Source organism: Lactuca serriola, chromosome 1 (assembly GCF_051521515.1).
Source record: "Lactuca serriola cultivar US96UC23 chromosome 1, Lser_US96UC23_V15, whole genome shotgun sequence".
NCBI classification, from domain to species: domain Eukaryota; kingdom Viridiplantae; phylum Streptophyta; class Magnoliopsida; order Asterales; family Asteraceae; genus Lactuca; species Lactuca serriola.
In genome coordinates, this window is record NC_136408.1 from 98,149,739 (window position 1) to 98,169,938 (window position 20,200).

General features: G+C 30.5%; 1 protein-coding gene and 1 long non-coding RNA gene across 3 annotated transcripts; both read right to left on the reverse strand.

Moving 5' to 3' along the window:
• Positions 1 to 8,135: 8,135 nt before the first annotated feature.
• On the reverse strand, positions 8,136 to 11,321 carry LOC145095847 (uncharacterized). 2 transcript variants are annotated; one of them, XR_013703734.1, is made up of 4 exons: positions 11,056 to 11,321; positions 10,500 to 10,899; positions 8,947 to 9,929; positions 8,136 to 8,776 (listed from the first exon to the last, which is right to left on the reverse strand). It is a non-coding gene; the product is annotated as an uncharacterized LOC145095847 (long non-coding RNA). The 2 variants fall into 2 exon arrangements; XR_013703733.1 differs by having other exon boundaries at positions 10,500 to 11,321.
• A 2,242-nt stretch (positions 11,322 to 13,563) lies between these two features.
• On the reverse strand, positions 13,564 to 15,384 carry LOC145095852 (2-alkenal reductase (NADP(+)-dependent)-like). Its single transcript, XM_079033671.1, has 5 exons — positions 15,052 to 15,384; positions 14,589 to 14,766; positions 14,326 to 14,492; positions 14,161 to 14,243; positions 13,564 to 14,081 (listed from the first exon to the last, which is right to left on the reverse strand). The coding sequence occupies exons 1-5, from the start codon at positions 15,274 to 15,276 to the stop codon at positions 13,703 to 13,705; spliced, it is 1,032 nt and encodes a 343-aa protein (XP_078889797.1). The 5' UTR covers positions 15,277 to 15,384; the 3' UTR covers positions 13,564 to 13,702.
• Positions 15,385 to 20,200: the final 4,816 nt, after the last annotated feature.

Below are 20,200 nucleotides of genomic sequence, written 5' to 3' on the forward strand. Positions count from 1 at the left end.
CTTAGGGTCCTTAAATAGGGTGAAAACTCTAAAAACTAGGGTTTGTCTCAAACTCATGTACACCATGCGTACTCCATGTAGACTTAACATATGTGGTTAAGTCCCACGACCAGCTTATACCTTGTAAGCTAAGCGTACCCATTGAGTACGCCACACGTACTAACCAAGGACCAATTTTGAAAGAATTTTGCATTAGGGCTTAAAGAGAAACTTACCAAAAACTTGAATATTATAGAAGAGAGTTTATCTGTTGGTATATCAAGAAAATTATAATACATATTTGTTGAAGAAGTTTAACATTCTTCTTTGCAAGCCAATGCGATTATGAAGAAGCAATAGTGTACATGAATTTGGTAGGTAGCTAGTCTTATCTACTTAATTTTTAGAACACCGGGTTAGTCAATGAGTCATCAAACAAATTGTATTTTCTCTAAAATGGAAGAAAAAGAATAAGTGAGAGCTAAGAGTGCAATTCATACCTAACCAGTAGCTAAGAGTGCAATTGTATTTTATTGCGTGTCATATTCATATATGAACGATACTTAAACTATAAAAAAAAAGTTACTCATACGTTTTTTTCATAATTGAATAACGAATATACTGTGATAAAAATCTGATAGATTTTTTTATTCACTTATGAATAAAGAGAGTCTAAACTCTGAAAAAATAAATTTTTTATTTTATCTTAAAAGTATATAAATATGGATGTCTATATATAGAGAATAAAAAATTATGAATTTTGATATATTTAAAATAATTTTTCGATAATAATGGCTTTCTAAAAATAAAAAAAACGAAAAAAAAAGTATGTTTTTCTATATATTAAGGTAATGATTAACATAGTTTAAGGAAACATGTTTGGTTGGTAACACATGTTTATCTGTTATAAGTGTTTTGCGGCAAAATAAATGTGTGGCATGATTCTCCCATTCTCAACCTTTTTTTTTTCTCAATTGAACCCTCATATATATATATATATATATATATATATATATATATATATATATATATATATATATATATATATATATATATATACAGAGAGAGAGAGAGGTAGGTTCAAATGTTTCTCACATCTATTGTGTGCTAGAATGCACCAATAAGAATTGAGTAAACATTAAATGTACATTAAATGATATCCATATTTATAATTCTTTTTTATGGAAACTAATTTAATTCGTAATTAATGTCAATAATAATATTTTTTCAGAATGAATTCATATATAAAATAATACGAATGTATTCTAGGAGAACGATAGTATATTCTACTAGAATACACCATCATTCTTGATATTCCATGCAACTTTATTGTATTTTAAGTGAGTGAGTCCTGAAATAATGTTATTGCTAACATAAAAACCTAGATACGAATTCATTCTGAAAGAATGTTATTGCTGACATTAATGATGAATTTAATTAATTTCCATAAAGAGAAAAATTATAATTATGGATATCATTTAATATACATACAATTATGGAAATCATTTAATATCTATCATTATTTAATTAAATAATAATATAATTTACTAAATTCCTATTGGTGCATTCTAGCATACAATAAATGTAAAAAACACTTTAACCTAGCCCTATATATATATATATATATATATATATATATATATATATATATTAGCAAAATTAAATATATTTTGAACAAATATTTCATATTTTGGTTTGGAATTCTGGTTTCAGTTTCGGGTCTCGGAAAAAAAAGGGAAAATGACTTGATAGGGTAAGATACTTTTTGAAATGTACACATTTAGTCCTTATTCTTTTTTCTTGTAAAATAAACCCTTATACTTTATTTTTTGTAACAATGCAATCCTTGTGACCAGCTATACCCGGTATACCGGTCATATACGAATTTTCTTATAGTGAAAATGACTTGATAGGGTAAGATACTTTTTGAAATGTACACATTTAGTCCTTATTCCTTTTCACCGGATTCTACAGGTTTTACTGATGTAGAAGCACAAATGGCGCAACAATAAGAGGTTTGAAGATATTTTTTCCAAAAAACAAACAACACCTTAGTCACCGGATGTGGGTGATCCTCCAACAACAAGAAAAGGGCGGTGACCCTTCTCTTTCTCGTCTCTCTTCCTTCCGGTCGAACAACAATAGCCAAACACCCTTTACCTGTTGTGTTTCTCCGATCTGTCTCTCTTTGCCTCCATCTTTGTGATATGTTGCCAGAAAAAGAAGAAAGAATCGACGAGGGTGCTACCAGAGCAGCTCATCGCCGCTAACTACCGACTCTACTTGCTCCTGCCTCCCCCTTCGACCTTGTTGTTTTTGCCATCATTCCTCCTTGCTACCAGTGATGTGTAGGAACACACAAAGGAGTCGCCAGAGATCGGGGTTCTCCCTCTTTTTCATGATGAATAAAAAGTTGGAAAAATCTCGTTGTGGATATGTGGAAACCACATGGGTATTTCATTTCAACAAAATAAAAGAAAGGGAAAATGACTTGATAGGGTAAGATAGTTTTTGAAATGTACACATTTAGTCCTTATTATTTTTTTTTTTTTTGTAAAATAAACCCTTCCACGTCAGCAAAACCTGTAGAATCCGGTGAAAATGACTTAATGTGTACATATTAATAAAGTATAAGGGTTTATTTTACAAAAAAAAAAATAATAAATAAAGACTAAATATGTACATTTTAAAAAATATTTTACCCTATCTAGTCATTATCCCAAAAAAATATTACCTTATGGTCATTTGTCAATTACCCATAAACTATGTCTTTCAAATTTGAACATCTCGAATACACAAACCAAAAGAGAAACCAACGATCTAAACAAGTGAAACACAAACAAGTAATTATCTAGAACAAATCAAAGATTAATCAGGGTGATTGGTGGTTAACTCTGAAGAAACGAACGTATGAACCAGAGAGAATACGAAAATACGAGGAGATGAGGGTTAGTCAGAGATATATTAGAACCCTAATCTCTCTGATGAATATATACTTTGAAACATTTCCAAATTAAGCAAGTCATAATAATTCACAATTTATTAATTTGCGTATTTTGTATAAACTATTTTTACGATATTTTAGCATCCTGCAAATATAGTTATGTTGTAAATAAAGAGATTTAATATAAATATTTGCCACTCAACCTTTATAATTTCTACCACTCCTTCCAAACCTTATCAGGAAACAAAGTGCATAGCTATCTACTGTCATAAGAATATTTCACTAGCAACTTATAATTCAGTCTTAAATTATTCAGTCTTTTTTTTTTTTTTTTATCTAAATAAGTTCACAAGTACCAATGCATGTTGAAACATGCACACATACATATTTGCATATACATTTTACATATACATTCATATATTTCATCTAATTTCACATACCAAAATATGCAAATTACACGTAACAAAATATATACATTTCATACACTACTAGAAAATAGAGCAACAACGACAGAATTTTAGCAACGGAAAATTCCGTCGGAGAAAAACAACAGATTTCCGACAGACAAATTATTATGATATTAGCGACGTTTTTGCGACGGTTCCGCAACAGAATAAAATTGGCCAGTAATCCGTTACAACATTCCGACGGTTTACCGACGGAAATCAACAAATTTGAATTTCCTTCGGTAATCCGTTAGTGAAATTCCATTTTTTTTAAATAGCTGGGGCAATTTGGTAAATATACATGAATGTTACTCAGAGAAAGAACGCATAGATTTTGACCTACTCTCACATTCGCTTACGCTTTCTCTATCTAGTTCACTCGATTCTCTTGCTTCTCCCACCGCATCTCCGATCTGCAAGCGGCCACTGCCTCCGCCAAAGAGGCCACCTCCGACATCACCTCCGCCGTCACCCCCGGCAGCAAAGCCCTCCATCTACTCCAAAGTGGTCGACGCATCCTACCTTCTCCCTCCCACTTTCGGTCCGACCTGCAACCCACCTCTGTGAACGACGACCAGCATCGCCTCATTATCTTGCCGACACTGCCACTCCAGCTATCTTGCCGACGCCACCACACTCGAAGCTGTCAGACTGAAAGGTGCCAGTGTTGCAACTTCTCGACCTCATCCTTGCAGCCGATTTGAGCTTTTTTTTTTCTCCATTTTTGGGTAAAATATATTTTGTAGGTGATCCGTTACTATTTCCGACGGAAAAATCTGTCACTAAAAATTAGCCAGAGAGCCGTCAAAAATCCGTTACAAACAATTAGCGACAAGAATATAGCAACGGATTTTGGTGTGCTACAATTCCGTCGGTAAGAGCTTTAGCGACGAATTACCAACGGTTTTGGCCGTTGCTAATGCTCTTTTTTGTAGTAGTGATATATATTATCAACATAAAAATAAATAAAAATAAAAAATTAAAAAAGAAGTGGAACCTGCTGTTGCAGGTAAACGGAAAGTTGCCGGAAAAGCAAAAGTCGCCGGAAATATCTTCTAGCCGCCGGAAATTGTGAGAGCACCACCGGAGTTACTTAAAATCACAAAAAAAATTGAAACTAAGGTTAAATATAGGTGAGAAAACAAGAGAAAGATAAAAGGGAAGAGCAAAACGCACCTTACCGGAGTTTTAATCTCGCTGGAGAACTTAGATTTCATCTAGATTCACGGGAAATGAAAGCCTAGAAGGAGAGGTGGTTTGTGGTGGTGAAGTACGTCGGAAATTGACGTAATGTCATAGGAGAATTCGATGCTCGCAGGAGTTTGCGAGGGAGTGGTATGTACGCAGCGAAACTGAGTCGTCTGGACGAAGGGGTAGTCAAATGGACGATCCCTTTAGTGGTAACCCTTTTAGCGGCGACACCGAACCAATTGCGGCGGCAAGTTGGAGGGAAAAACACGCGACATTCTCTGGTTCTGGTAGCCGTCCGATCTAAAAACAATTTAAGGGTCACGATGAAATGCACGCGGATCGCTATCAATAGTGGTGACATGTCGTTGCTATTGGTTTCGCCGCTATTGCGTCCCACCAGATGAAACCCTAGCCGATGGATCACTATAGCAGCCTACGGTCAGGATTAAATGGCATGTGGCACAAGAGGATCGTCGGTGGAAGACCTTTAGGGACGAAAGCTTTAATGACGACAGTGACCTTTAGCGACGACTTTGTCTAGTGTCGCTACTAAAGCCAGTAGTCGTCGCTAAAGCTATTGTCCCTAAAGGTCTTATTTCTTGTAGTGATTATATTGTTTCTTGTTTTTCCAAAAAAAAAAAAAAACCAATGACTTGATAGAAAAATACTAAAACTAAGGACAATGACTTAGCTATCTACTCACATAAAAATAGAAAATTCATCTAATTTTGACAAAATAACACTTTTTTCATTAATGTCTTTAAAAATGGAAAAACTCTTATAGATAGTTTTAATGTTAATTTTTGGGAGCATGTATAAAATGGCCTAACATTTGAACTATAAAATTAAGAAGAGTTAAATATCATTTTAATTTTTTCTTCTTATCTATTCTCTTTCCAACTTTAGATGATAACAAGTATAATAAGTAGTTATTATTTTTATTAAATATTCTAAGTGTCACAATCTTAAATGTATAGGAAGATGGTAGGAAGAAAAAAATAAAAGGATATTTGATTTCTCTAAAATTAATGTATGGTCTAGTATTGGTCAAGAATTTGATAAGCAATGACATTATCATGCAACTAGTCCTCGGTGTTCACTCTGTCTTTACTTACGACACTAATAGGATCTAAAGAGATCCAATAGGTTACAATCTAAAAGACGAAACTTATGTAATTATTCGAAACAATTTTTCTTTGTGAAATACAAAGTCTGAAACATTTTTTTCTTTGTGAAAGACAAAGTCCAAATGAAGTTTCAACATTCTCTATGCCTAAAAAGTATTATACAATTCAAGATCGTTAATAAAAGAACATAGTTTTTAAAAATTCTTTAACACTTAAATTTTTTTTTTTCGCAGTTTCTGTTAAGAACGATATTATCTACACAAACCAAAAGAACCACAAACACATGACCTTTTGATTTGGTAAACAATGAATAATCACTACAAACCCAAAATCAAATAATGAATTTATAAGTTTTCATTCCACTTTCTAAAAGCTTGTTTTAAACCATATAATGATTTACAATTTACATATTACGTTTATCATTAGAACAAAATATCCTTAATAAAGAGTCATATATATACCTCTTCTTGAAGCAATCTATATAAGAAAGCATTATTTACACAAACCAAAAGAACCACAAACACATCACCCTTTGATTTGGTAAACAATGAATAATCACTACAAACCCAAAATCAATTAATGAATTTCTAAGTTTTCATTTCACTTTCTAAAAGCATAAGCATGTTTTAAACCATATAATGACTTACAATTTACATATTACGTTTATCATTAGGAGAATATATCCTCAAGAAAGACTCATATATACCTCTTCTTGAAGCAATCTATATAAGAAAGCATTATTTACATATATTTGTCTATTGATAAAGAAGTAAATTATAAATAACAACTATGTTAAGGACACGCCTAATAGTTACCCATATCCATCAACAGGTAAAAACCTTTCGTCGAAATCAAGACACTCACGTTGGCTGTAACCTTGGCCACCAACTGAGCTTTAATAACACTCAATCTCACCATTCTATTTATATTGTCTGATAAATCCACTTACAACCGCTTTTCTACATTTGGTAATTTTCCAATTATCATTAATAGTTGATGCTTTCATTTCCTCATTCATTATGCATACCCAACTTTCATCATTTTTAACATCATGAAAATTATGTGGTTCAACAGATTTGTTTGAATTCAAAACACAACATGACATTTTAGGTTTTAAAGAAGCCTAACCAACAATTTTTTTCAATTCCATTTATGTGTTTACCTTTAATTATGACTAACAGGTTCAATAATTAGATGAACCAAATAAAAATATATGCAATAATTTTGAAAATTGAAGCAAAATGGGACAAAATATGAGAACTTCTGCTTAACATACTATAGACACTATATTATTATAGAAATTGTATTTGGACATACTATAATGCTTACTTTAAAATAAAAAAAAATAAAAAAAAAAAAAAAAATAAAAAAAAAAAAAAATAAAGGGAAAGTTGCACACACACAAAAAAAAATTATATATTGGTCTCATAATCGATTTAATCATTATATATATATTTTTTATTCAATTAAGTGCTAAAAGCCGGTAATCATATTCAATCTAACCCTTTTACTCGGTCAACAGGTCATCTAACTTTCAAAAATTACACTTTCGCCTAGATTTCAAATTTTATTACAAATTTGGTTCAAATTTTACATTTTTGGCCTAGATTTTAAATTTTATTACAAATTTTGTCAAAAATTTACCTTTTCGGCATAGATTTCATAATTTTGTTATGAATTCATATTAACTTTGGTTTTTTACAACTTTTTTTCTCAAAAAAATGGCGAATATGTTTTTTCTTTAAAAAAATCTCATATTTATACAAAAAAAAAAAAAAAAAACATATTTTCACATAAAAAATGTATACAAACACATATTTTACAAAAAAAAATCTATACAAACACTTATTTTATTATAAATATATTTGTATACAAACACATTTACAAAAAAAATATATACAAATACCTATTTCATAGTAAACGTGTGTGAGTGTGTGTGTGTTTGTGTATATATATATATATATATATATATATATATATATATATATATATATACTAGGTTATAACCAATGTGCCACACGGGGCAACTTAAAATAGTTTAAATATTAATAACATTGTACTCTAAAAGTACAACGTTGTAATTGGGAGGCTATATCTTTTTTTATACACAAAGTGCAACACAAAACAAAGACCGAGTTCTTATAAATGTCAACAAAAAAAATACAATTTAAATGATTTCCTTAGGTTGAACTTCATATAATAAATCTGTAAAGATAACCAAGTGTGCTGTCACGTGGCGAAATTGGTTTGATTTCTTTTATTAGGGGATTCTATTTGTGTAAATTTGTGGTTGACTTTTTGAGACTATATCTTGTATAAACATGAGTTGTGATTAGATAATATTATTTACTAAGTAATTAAATTCCAAAAACATATGTAAAAGATGCCACATTTATAAAATTTATGGAATAAAAATCACTATACAAATATATTTAATCAATTGCCGATATATAATGTTAAATTTAAATTGTAGCATTATTAATATTACAAATAAGTTACATTTGATTAGGGACAACACAATGGCTACTACATATAACAATGCTTAGAACAACCTTTTTACCCTTTTTGGGTCCTGCAAATAGATACAATGAAAAGAGGGATCACAAAAGGAGGAAAAAAGCAACTTATTTATTATTAATAAATAACTTAGAATTAATTTATTCATGCATCATTGCCTCGTAAAAGGTTTGTTTTTATTGGTTTTTACTCTTCATCTTATGAGCAAATAAGAAAATGGAGTTTTTAATGCAAAGCTGATAATCATGCTTCATAATGTACTTTCAGCTACAACCATTTTTTGAAAGAGAAACGAAGTTTTTCTTTGTTACCGCTGACACTTTCAGCCAAGTCCATAAATGCCTTAGAGAGGGGTATAAAACATTAGTCATTAATTAATATCATAATATGAATATTCAAAGCATACAAACTATAACATGATGACCTTCAAACTTTAAATAAACATAAAGGGTAAAAAGTCTTACAACACTACTTGCAAGGATGTTGATTTTTTTTAATAGACATAAAAGATGTAATAGTTGCTAGTATTCCAACTCCCATAGGCCAAACTGAATGCGCCTCGAACCAAAAAACTACATTAACAAAGACAATTAGCTTGTAAAAAGTGCAAATAAACTTAAATGAACAAAACAATAACTTCCTTCAGATGAAGAAAATCAATCCATGGGTTAAAATCATACCTATAAAGAGATAAATATATGATATGATGAAATACACAAACTAATTGCTGAAAGGTGCAAACCTTTGATATATAGGAGGATCATTTGCTTGAGTAGGCGTCAAATTTGGTAGGAAACTGTAAACAAACTGTCATAATCAAGAATCAAAAACAGGGTACCATCACACACACAACTGAAAGCCATCAAAAGTCAACTAAACACATTAATAAGCCTATGTAAAACACCAACAAAAGTATCAACCTCTAACAAATTCAAAGAAAACACAATATTTACTCCATCAAGGTTTGAAATCTTATGGAAATATGGGTCTTGGTTATCTTCGAGTACCTTGATTAGAGAAATTTCAAGTTGTGAAGAGTATGTTATTATCCAACAGATAACAAAAAAAATGATATGGCTTCCAAAATTAAGTATCATAATTTCATTCTTCTAGTTGTAACAACTTCGCTGGAGGACCATTTTGCCCTCGTCAGTACATATGACAACTCATATGAAAGTGGCATTTAATCAAATACCTGTGATGCATGTGCCTTTTTGTCCTGAAGCATAATGATATAATTAATGAAATTACACATATCAATAATCCACAATCTGCATATCATCAATCATCACAATCTGGTTCCCGATAGCGTAATTTGTAGAATCTAATTAGAATAGTAGAAGAAATAATACTACATTCGCACACTTTTTAGTCATCTACAACGTATCATATTAAAAAATAACGAAATCATTATAAAAGTTTAACATACATGTTGAAATTCAATGAAACACAACTAAATTAAAACATCACAAAAAAACTTTATATCATCCATAAAACATATAGGAATGTGTTTATTCCATTATAACTTCCTTTTTTAAGTTTCTAAATAATAACACTACCTATTTAATCATTCAAACCCCATAATATTAAAAAAATTCCAGATTCAATGTCATCTCATTCTCAGTTTACGATCAAGTTTATTAACTCATACATATCTGTCACCATGCTCACCATTTGCATCAAAATCAAGATTCCATTGAGTGAATTCTTGCATTATAGCATAACCTACAGTGAAAATGACCTATGAAGATTCAGAGTAGCTACAACTTGACATTATGCAAATATTAACCACCACTTTAATAAAACAATGAAAAAGAATACTTGATTGAACTCATTGTAATATCATTATCAATTGTCTTCGAGATCCTATCTACTACAATTTGAATGCGACACCTTTCAACCATTCAAAAAGTATACTGATTAAAAGATTGAATTAGCATATCTGATTGGTATCCGATTATGGTAAGGGGAATTAGAAATAAGATATGGTTTAAGCATTTCATCGAGCATTTAGTGAGCATAATTAAACTTGTCACATTTCACAATACATCCTTCTTTTTTTTCCTCATTCATGTTATCATTTATTTTATTCTATCTCTACATCAAATCCAAAAGCTTCAACGTTCTAAAATATATCAATGCAGGCACAGATTAACATGAAAATATCAATGTTGGTTTAGAATAAAATCAGGGGGTAGTTCACCATAATGAAAATCACATATCAAAATGATAGCTAATAGAATAGGCTTATATTACATTGGTGGAAGTAGTGAAGTAACTAAAAATATACATTACCTAATCACAAATGATGTAGTAGCCATAACGTTGTCCCATCCCATTGGTCTGATTCCAAACTTGCAGATATAAGCATCCAAAACTTCACAAGGAAGCGATGTTAAAGTCTCAAGAGTATTTGGATTACCAGTGGAGATTTGGAGTATAGAAATATACAGGGGAAGGGATGACAATGAAGTAACTCAAAAGCCATGTTATAGATGAACATGAAGGCATTCTCCGATCGTTTCTTTTGGGATTTCTGGTTGCTTCAAACAACGACATGGGGGAGGCGAGCCCTAACCTGAAAAGCGTGACATGCAGCAATAGAAGAAGTAGCGGAACTTGTCGATTGTGGAACCAAAAAAGGCGTGGAATCAACTCACAACAGTCCAAGATAACCCTTCACATCAAAACATACCTGAAAGAGAGAGGCGATGAAGGAGAGAGAGAGAGAGAGAGAGAGAGAGAGAGAAAAGAAAACAAAAAACCAAAATTGAAGCTTACATGTACACTCATTTGTTTTCGAAGAATAAGGATGCAAAGAAAAAGAAAAAAAGGAGAAAGAGAAATAAACCAGATGAAAAGGTGGAGGCGGTGGAGCTTGGTGGTGGTCGATTCAATATTGTAAAGCCTAAATCCAGAGAAAGTTTGTGAGGATTAAGGTTTAGATCAACAAATATGGAGTGATCTCTTCCTGATTTAATGGGATTATGCTTGATGATCCATTAAAGATTATATGATTTGCTGATATTATAGGATTGATTGCAATGAGCATTGAAGAATACACCAAGTTCTACAACATTTGAGCGGAATGACTGGATAAGGATGTAAGGACTTTTTTTTTTTGCAGTTTTCTCAAATATAAACAACATTTTAGCAAGAAACTTGAGCAACAAAATAACAATTTCAAAGGGATGCTCATTATGGTATTTTTAAGCAAAGAGTTCTAATCAAGACTAAATCTATTAATCCTATTTGACAACCAATGAAAAGAATTAAGAACGATTCGATCGATAATCATACTCTTTCGAAAGGCATTCTAATTAAAAAGTAAAAACCATGTTGCCACAAAATTATCCAAACCATGAAAAATATAATAACCTCTAAAGCTTTTTTCTTTAGACCCAAACCATCAAAGGCGTCAACAAAATCAATCACACATGACCAACTTTTAAACAAAGGGAAATGTAAATCTAACCACTTCACAATCGATCTCCAAACTTGATCCGTAACCGCACAACTAAAAAATAGCTTTGCAGACTCTTTAAATCGCTCACAAATGGGGCATAATACCGATTGAACATAATCTTGGGTTATGAGGACCTTTGGCCACAAAGGCACACACAACAGAAGCATAAAATACAAAAAGCAATAACTCATAATCTAAAATTCGGATCCATGTTCAACCGGTCAATGCAATAAAATATAATCAACTATAGAGAGGGAAAAGGGACACATACATTTATATCCTTTGTTTTATTCTTTCTCGCCAATTGACCAGATGAATTAGAACCCAAAGAAGGATTCCTCTAATGTGATCGCATCAAAGCTAGTCATAGAAAAAATTTGGACATGGAATAAACCATCAACATAAATCGATTATGTTCTTGAGGCACATTGTGACTATCAAGAAATGTCGCATGCTCTTCTTTAGATATAGGAGAGGAGGGTTGTGGAGTTTGAGAGGGTTTTTCCACAACCCACAACCCACAACCACCGCCCTCCACCTCCGACAACCTTCACTAATAGTCGTTAGAGGTGCCTTCTCTATCTAGTTTTTTTTCCCTTTCTCCAATATCTTCTCCTCTTTCTCTTCCTAAAGAAAACATCCCTCATATAAACAGTTGTCGTAGCCTCTGTTACTTCGTCGGACATCAGTTCTTCCCCACCACCATTGTATCTAGTTCTAATCGCAAAAGTTGTCGTAGCCGCCATTATCTCAAGATCTAGCCCCCATCGTTGTCGCCTCCACCTGCAAATCCAGTCGTCACCGTTGATGCGTCCAGTTCTTGATCTCTATCGGCCTCCTTCTTCTGCTTTTTATCTTCATCTATGCTTTATGTTTTTGTTTTTCCAGATGAATCGTCTTATGTCGATCAAACCACAGGGGAATGCTAGTAATTAGGGTTTAGGATCAAGGCCATTAAGATTTAAACTCGGCCAAAGGCCCCTTATATATCTCTACTAGGCGATATTCTGCGCATTGTGCAGTTATAATTAAAATATTGATAAATATATGTTATTAAAATAAATATATTTTTGTTAATAACTTTAAATTAATAATTCTTATACTAATTTATTATAAAACATTCAGAGTATTTTAAATAAATGATAAGCATTATCAAACTTGGGTGTACGAAATTACTTTCGTAACGGATTTATGAGTATCAAATAACAAATCTCATATTATTTTATTTAAAGTCACATCATCTCAATAGCCGTTACCCGTGAAAATAAAATCAAATTCAATTTAGATAGACATATTTTATGTGATATTATGTCAATGAAATATATCTATATGTTGTTTGTGAATTTGGAACTACGATGTAGGTTTTATATTTAACATTTTATTTATACCTTTGTTATTTTTATTAATTTTAAAATTATCTTTTGATACATGTTTTATATTTAATATTATATTTAAATTTTTAATATTTTTAATTTGTTTTAAACTGTCTATTTTGAGGAAAAAATTATTATTGTAAAAAGTAGATTTTAATCATTTTTTTAATTTGAAACTTTAATCTAGATCTTATATTTAAACTTTCTAACTATTTAGAAAAAATAAGTTTTAAATATATTATAAAAATTATATGTTGAATTTAACATCATATTTAGATTAACAAACTAACTATATTACAATAAAAATAAAGAATTAATATTGAAATTACGATATTATTTAATTTAATGTATTAATTTAAAAGAAAGTTGAAAAGCTAAAAGTTTCAAATGAATATGATTGAAGAAAAAAATGTTTCAATTATAAATATATCTCTATTTATAAGAGGTTTAACCACTGCTATCAATCAAACAAATTATTATCTAGCATCATAAACTTTTCACCTCTTAGTGTTAGGAAAAATACAAAATACAAAACAGTTTCTTATTATTAATAAAATTTTCACATCTTGTAGATAGCAAAAGCATGCACAATCCATATAATTTCTTATTATTTATAAAAAAACATCTATCCTACCTATACATAAAGATATCAACTCCACTCATTCACGGGCCACAAACACCACTTGCTTCCCAACATTTTTGCCCAAAAAAAGCCCGATCAAAGCCGTAGGTGCACTTTCAAGCCCATTTGCAACATCTTCTATGTAACATATCTTCTCTTCTTTTATCAAAGGTATAACCATTTCAAGATAGTTTGGATACAAGTCAAAGTTATCAAATATAATAAATCCCTTCACAAGAAGTCTTTTCATTATTATGCTTGACAAATTCCTCACACCCTCTTCTTGATTTAAATTGTATTGTGAGATCATTCCACAAACCGAAATCCTTCCATTTACTCTCATGTTTAAAAGCACTGCCTCCAACATTTTCCCACCAACGTTCTCGAAGTATATATCAATTCCTTCCGGAAAGTACCTGATTTTAATTACAAAAAAATTAAGTTAATCTTTATTTTGGGTGACAATTATATTATTTGTTTGGGCTATTAACCAACCTTTTGAGAGCTGCATCAAGATCTTGCTCTTCCTTGTAGTTAAAAGCCTCATCAAATCCAAATTTACTCTTCAACATCTCAACCTAGAATGACATACGAGTTCGAAAAAATGTATGCCAATAAATAAATCATCATATAAGGGAAAATATTGCTAAAATTAATCACCTTTTCGTTGCTTCCAGCAGTCCCAACAACATAACATCCGGTCAGCTTTGCAAACTGCCCGACAAGCTGACCGACTGCCCCAGAAGCTGCTGAAACAAAGACATACTCTCCTTTCTTTGGAGCACAAATCTCGTAGAAGCCATAATAAGCAGTCATACCAGGCATACCTTCAAAAAACAATCAAAGAAACAAAATCATTTTTCAGAATTCAAGATTTGTAATTTACAGAATCTTAAAGCTCCTTAATTAAACAGAAAACATACCAAGGATTCCTGTATAATATGAAAGAGGGACATCTGCATCTTGAATCTTGAAAAGGGTTTCTGGAGTAGTGATAATGGTGTATTCTTCCCATCCAGTCAATCCCCAAACAATGTCACCTTTCTTGAAGTTTGAATGCTCAGAATCCACAACTTTAGCGACTCCAAATCCTGTTATGGGCTGCAAGAGCCAAGTAGTAACTTCTTAACCTTTAATTATAAGTGTATTAAGAATATTATTATACAGATTCGTTGAAGAAGTTTAAAATGCTTCATTGAAAGCTAATGCACCCATAAAAGGTAAAGATTAGGAAGAAACAACGATTTACAGTTGAAAGATTAGGTGCTCCAGTTCAACTGAATAGCAAAGCACAAGTGCACAACCCTCATGACAAATCATTGGATAAACAAATTATTTTCCCTTAAAGTGGATAAAAAAGGTGAGAAATGAGAGTGTAATTCATACCGAACCAGGAGTGAAGGATTCAAGGTAACCGACTTGACCTTTGCTCATCAGAAGAGACAGGTATGGATCACATGAGAGATAAAGGTTCTTTACGAGGACGCCATTGGAATCTTGTGGGAGCTTGAGGGGGATGGTGGAGGAAGTTTTAAGGAGCATGTTTGATTCCTTGGGGGAGCCATTAACGTAATCCTTCAATATCACCTGATGATTTCTCACTTCTTCCATTTACTAGATAAACAAGCACTAGATGAATGCTATGGAATCACAGCGAATGTGAAAGGATAGGAGCTTGGTGGCTATTATTTGAAGCGCTTTTTTTCAAACAAAAACCTACAATTTAGAGCTTTTTAAACTTAAACAGTATTTTCAAATAATTTGCTATCAACTTTTTTTAATAATGAAATTGGTACCACGTTATTTCAACCAATTGTAACTAATAACACAAAATTATTTTTTCAAAAGTAATCTGAAAAATCTCTGCAATTATGAATGTTTTATGATATACTTTGCTCATTTTCTAACGAGTTAATGAAATAAAAAATGGTATCATTAGTATTTCAATTTTATTTTTATTTCACATTTTATATTATTTCCACTCCAAAAAAATATATTTCTAATAACTTTTTTGATAATTTATATAAGTTGTTAAAAACACATTTTATATTTAGGGAAAACTTCATAAGAACCCAACCTATTTTTATCAAATGCTTAAAAAAACCACTATATCATTTTCTAGTGCACAAAAACCCTTATATTTTCGGAATTTCTTATTTAAGGTTAATAGTACTTAGAAATCTATTTTCATGAAATGATTAAAAAAAACCATTATATAATTTTTATAGTGCATTTAAACCTTTATATTTTTTTTTGAAATTTTTTAATCTAATGAGTTGTAACAATCAAAACATTGTGAATCCATTACATAACATTTTTAACTATCTAGGATTTACCGAGCTCAATGCCTTAAATGATACATTTTAAAAAATATAAGGGTTTTATCATACATTTAAAAAAAATATAAGGGTCTTAACGTACAAAAAAATTATATAGTGATTTTTTTTAAGACTTTGATAAAAATATATTGGGTTTTAATAAGGTTTTCCCTTATATTTAACAAATATGTGTTCTAATTTTTTATTGTAATTATGTTATAAATTATAGAGTAAATTACATGATGCGTCTCTCGTTTCGATGTGAAATTACACCTTAATTTCAAAAATTAATTCGGACCATCCCAGATGAACAAAAAATTACTACTTTATCCTTTTCATTTCTTTTTGGGCCAATACTAAAAACCTTACATTTGCAAGTTTTTGTCAAATTTGCAACTTTTTTTTTAAAATTATTTTTCAGTTTTACCCTTTTAAAATTTTATTCGGTAAACTGGAAATTTATGTCAAACTTAAGTCTTTAATGAACTAGAAAACCAAATTTAAGGGCTTTTTTAAACCACAAAATATGGGTAAAATCGAACATTTTTGTCAAACATAAGGGCGTTAATAAACTTGAGGGTAAAATTGAAAAAAAAAATTTGCAAACATTCAATTTTAATAAACCTAAAATCTGTAAAAGAGTAAAACCGACAAAAAATTACAAACTTAAGGATGTTTATGTCATTATCCCTTTCTTTTTTGATATTTTTTTTGATTTATTTGTTACTAACAATTTAATATATATATATATATATATATATATATATATATATATATATATATATATATATATGGGGATAGTGAATATACATTACAGCTCCACCAAAGCTTAGGTACTAAACCTCTAAAATATGTCGTTTTAACATAGTAAATATACCCAATTTGGTTTTCACTTGTTAAATATATCATCATCGATAACATTTCTTTTCTCCATTATCGTTCTACCATTCGTGTATTCTTTTCTCAATTATCGTTTATTACTTCACCGTAGTAAACATTATTTTTTTTCACTGTCACGAAGGTCGAACTAATCAATATTCTTGCTTCCTTATCAAAACTATTGTGTCGATCTTGAATCTACATCATCAAGTGTTAATCGTAAGCCCCTAACCGCAATCCTTATATAGTAAAACGACGTATTTTCATGAGGTTTAGTACCTAAGCTTAGGTGGGGCTGTAATATATATATATATATATATATATATATATATATATATATATATATATATATATATATATATAATAGACCCACCACAAAACACTTATCATCTACCCTAACCCCACCCACACCTTTCAATCACTCATCAGCTCATTTTCTTCGCTCCATCTCCTATTTGAGTGATGGGTCGTCGGAGCTAGAGATATATGGGTCGCCGAAGCCACCACCTCCGTGACCGCTACGGTCATCGTCAGAGTTATCTAGAGAGAGAAATAAAAGACCGTTGACCATCTCTACCTGCGTACCACATGTACACCGCCGTCTTCGCACCTCCATCGCCGTCTCCACATGCACACCGCCAGCCGTCTTCACTTGCACATCAATGTCTTCACACTATCGTCGCAAGGTCCCTCTCACCACTATCGATTTAGATGTACACTCTAAAAACTACTCGATCTTCTAATATTTACACCACCATTAATAAAAGATCTTATCAGATTTACACCGCCATTACTCAAAGATCTTCTCATATTAACTTGAAGATCTTCTTTTTTTTGTAATTCGAAGATCCTCTCCGTTCGACTGTAATCGCCACACCATCTAGGGTTTGTAGATCTACATTCCAGATACAACTCTTTATTCTCTGTTTGCATATCTACCTGTTGATGCTTGTCCATAGTGAAAGGGGGAGATGTCGATGGTGAGAGTTCGTGGTTGTTGCAGCTAAGAAATAGGTAGATAATGGTAGCTGGTGTTCGGAGGAGGTGCTGGTAAGAGGTAGGTGGTGGTTATAATTCTTCATCTTCTCCGATGTTTGTTGGTTGGTGGTAGTGGTGCCGACAAATGTATATGGTGAAGTAGGGAGAACAAGATTCTGAGAGATGTATGGTTTTTATGGGATTGTTGGGTTTCTGGATTTACAGATCTTTAATGCGTAGCCGACCGACGAGTAAGTAATCAGAGATGGTGGCCGGTGGCTAGCCTGTCGGCGAGTGTGGGTATGGTTCCTGAAACTTTAAAAGACTTGGTAGGTTTGAGTGGGATGGGGTATAGATGGTGGACAATATTTTAATAAATTAAAAATAAATAATAAGTAAAAGAAATAGAAAGGGTAAAATAGTCATTTTATGTTGGTCAGGGACGGTTCGAGTGAGAAAAAAACATTACATGAAATGTCCGAGTTAATTTTTGAAATTAAAAGCTAAACATGTAATTTGACATGTAGACGAGTGACGAATCATGTAACTTACTCTAAATTATATTATTATAAAATAATAGCAAAATAAATTATTCATGTATAATTATTTTAAACTAATTATAACTATATTAAATCAAAATTTATTAAATTACTGTTTTTTTAATTATTTGAAATGAATTTAAACTATTATAGAATTCAACAAATAAAGACTACAGTTTATATTTATAGGTAATTGATATCACTTAGTATATAACATGGTATTGAAAATATTAATTATTTATAATGTAACATCTCCTATGGCACATATCATAATATTTTCCATTTTGGGATCTTGATACCGAAATTTCTAGGGGTCACATGTCCTGGAATTACTCTCGTTCAGGCACGCTTAACTACAGAGTTCTTATGGAATCGACTGCCCTCGCGACTTTAATACATGTTGTTACAGGTAGGATATCCATAACATTTATAAGGAACTAGGTGAATACCCGCGTATTGCGCAGAATAAAACAATATATTTGAAATCTTTACAGATAAATATTTTTTAAATATATCAATAACGTTGTTGTTAACTCTTATATAATAAATCTTATAATAAGTTTGTATACATTGTTTGTTTTGAATTATATGATATTATAGACATCTTCTAAGATACTACAATTTCAAGTATCTCAATTGTCTCTACCTACGGGTTACTCATTAATAATATTAAATATAATATATGGTTTAATCATATTTATAGTTGTTGTTATGAGTAATTAATTTTAAAAAGTTTATTTGCTTAAGATTTTAATTTCGATCATTGTAATTATTTAAAACATCAAACATTCTTTTTGTTTTTAAATATAACGATATATTTTTTATATATAATGTTATTTATAACTATAGTTGTTGTAAGTTATTTAAAATAACGTATTTGGAAACTGTTAATTATTTTAACTTGGTTTCAGAAATTTAACTTTTTTAAAATTTATTTGATGAATATTGTTAGTTTCTTTGATTGTTTTTAAAGATAACATTATAATTTTTTATATAATATTATTTTTAACTATTCTTATTGTAAGTTATTTTTAAGCTACTTATTTGAAAATTCTTAATGATTATAGAAAATAGTTTCATGGTTTTTTTGTTTATGTAAGATTACAATTTAGGTTTAACACTATAATTTATAACTTTTAACTATTTATAAAATAGTCACTCGATTATTTTTTAAGTTTGACTGAAATTTTGATTTAAATTAAACGTTTAACATTATAATGAAATTAATAATTTAACTATTTTGCATAAAATCATAAATTATACAAAATTGTGAGCTTAAAATGACAATTGCTCATATATGACAACATATCTAAACTAATAAGTTAACTATAATATGTTAAAAAGTTTAAGTCATAATTTTATAAATATAAGTAAAATATGATATTTTAATATTGTACTTTAGTTAATTTAGGATTAGAATTTAGTTTTTGCATTAATTTAATATTATTAACCAATTTATAATAATTATTAGAAAGAAATTGAAAAGTCATGGAGGTTTCAAATACATGTGGTGCAAGTAAAAATGTCTCTTTTATAAGTACTAGTTGTGAGACCCATATAGTACATGGGTTAATTTAAAAAAAAAAGTTAAATATAAAGGTCAAAATATTTGAAAACTTTGAATTTAGAAAAAAAATTTGAAAAATAATGAATGATTATAATGGAAATGTTTTTTATCTTTTAAATGTAAATAAATAATTTAAATAAATAAACAAGAGAAACTAATGAACTTTAATTTTGGGGATTTTGAAATTTAAAGGTAACTTCATTAATGAAATTGATATCCATTTATTACTACATTTATTGTAATTATTATATTAA

Coding starts and splice junctions, on each gene's coding strand:
- LOC145095852 (XM_079033671.1), bottom strand. CDS start 15,276: ATGGAAGAAGTGAGAAATCATCAGGTGATATTGAAGGATTACGTTAAT. Junction 14,767..15,051: donor AATCCTTCACTCCTGGTTCG/GTATGAATTACA, acceptor TGGCTCTTGCAG/CCCATAACAGGATTTGGAGT. Junction 14,493..14,588: donor ATATTATACAGGAATCCTTG/GTATGTTTTCTG, acceptor TGTTTTTTGAAG/GTATGCCTGGTATGACTGCT.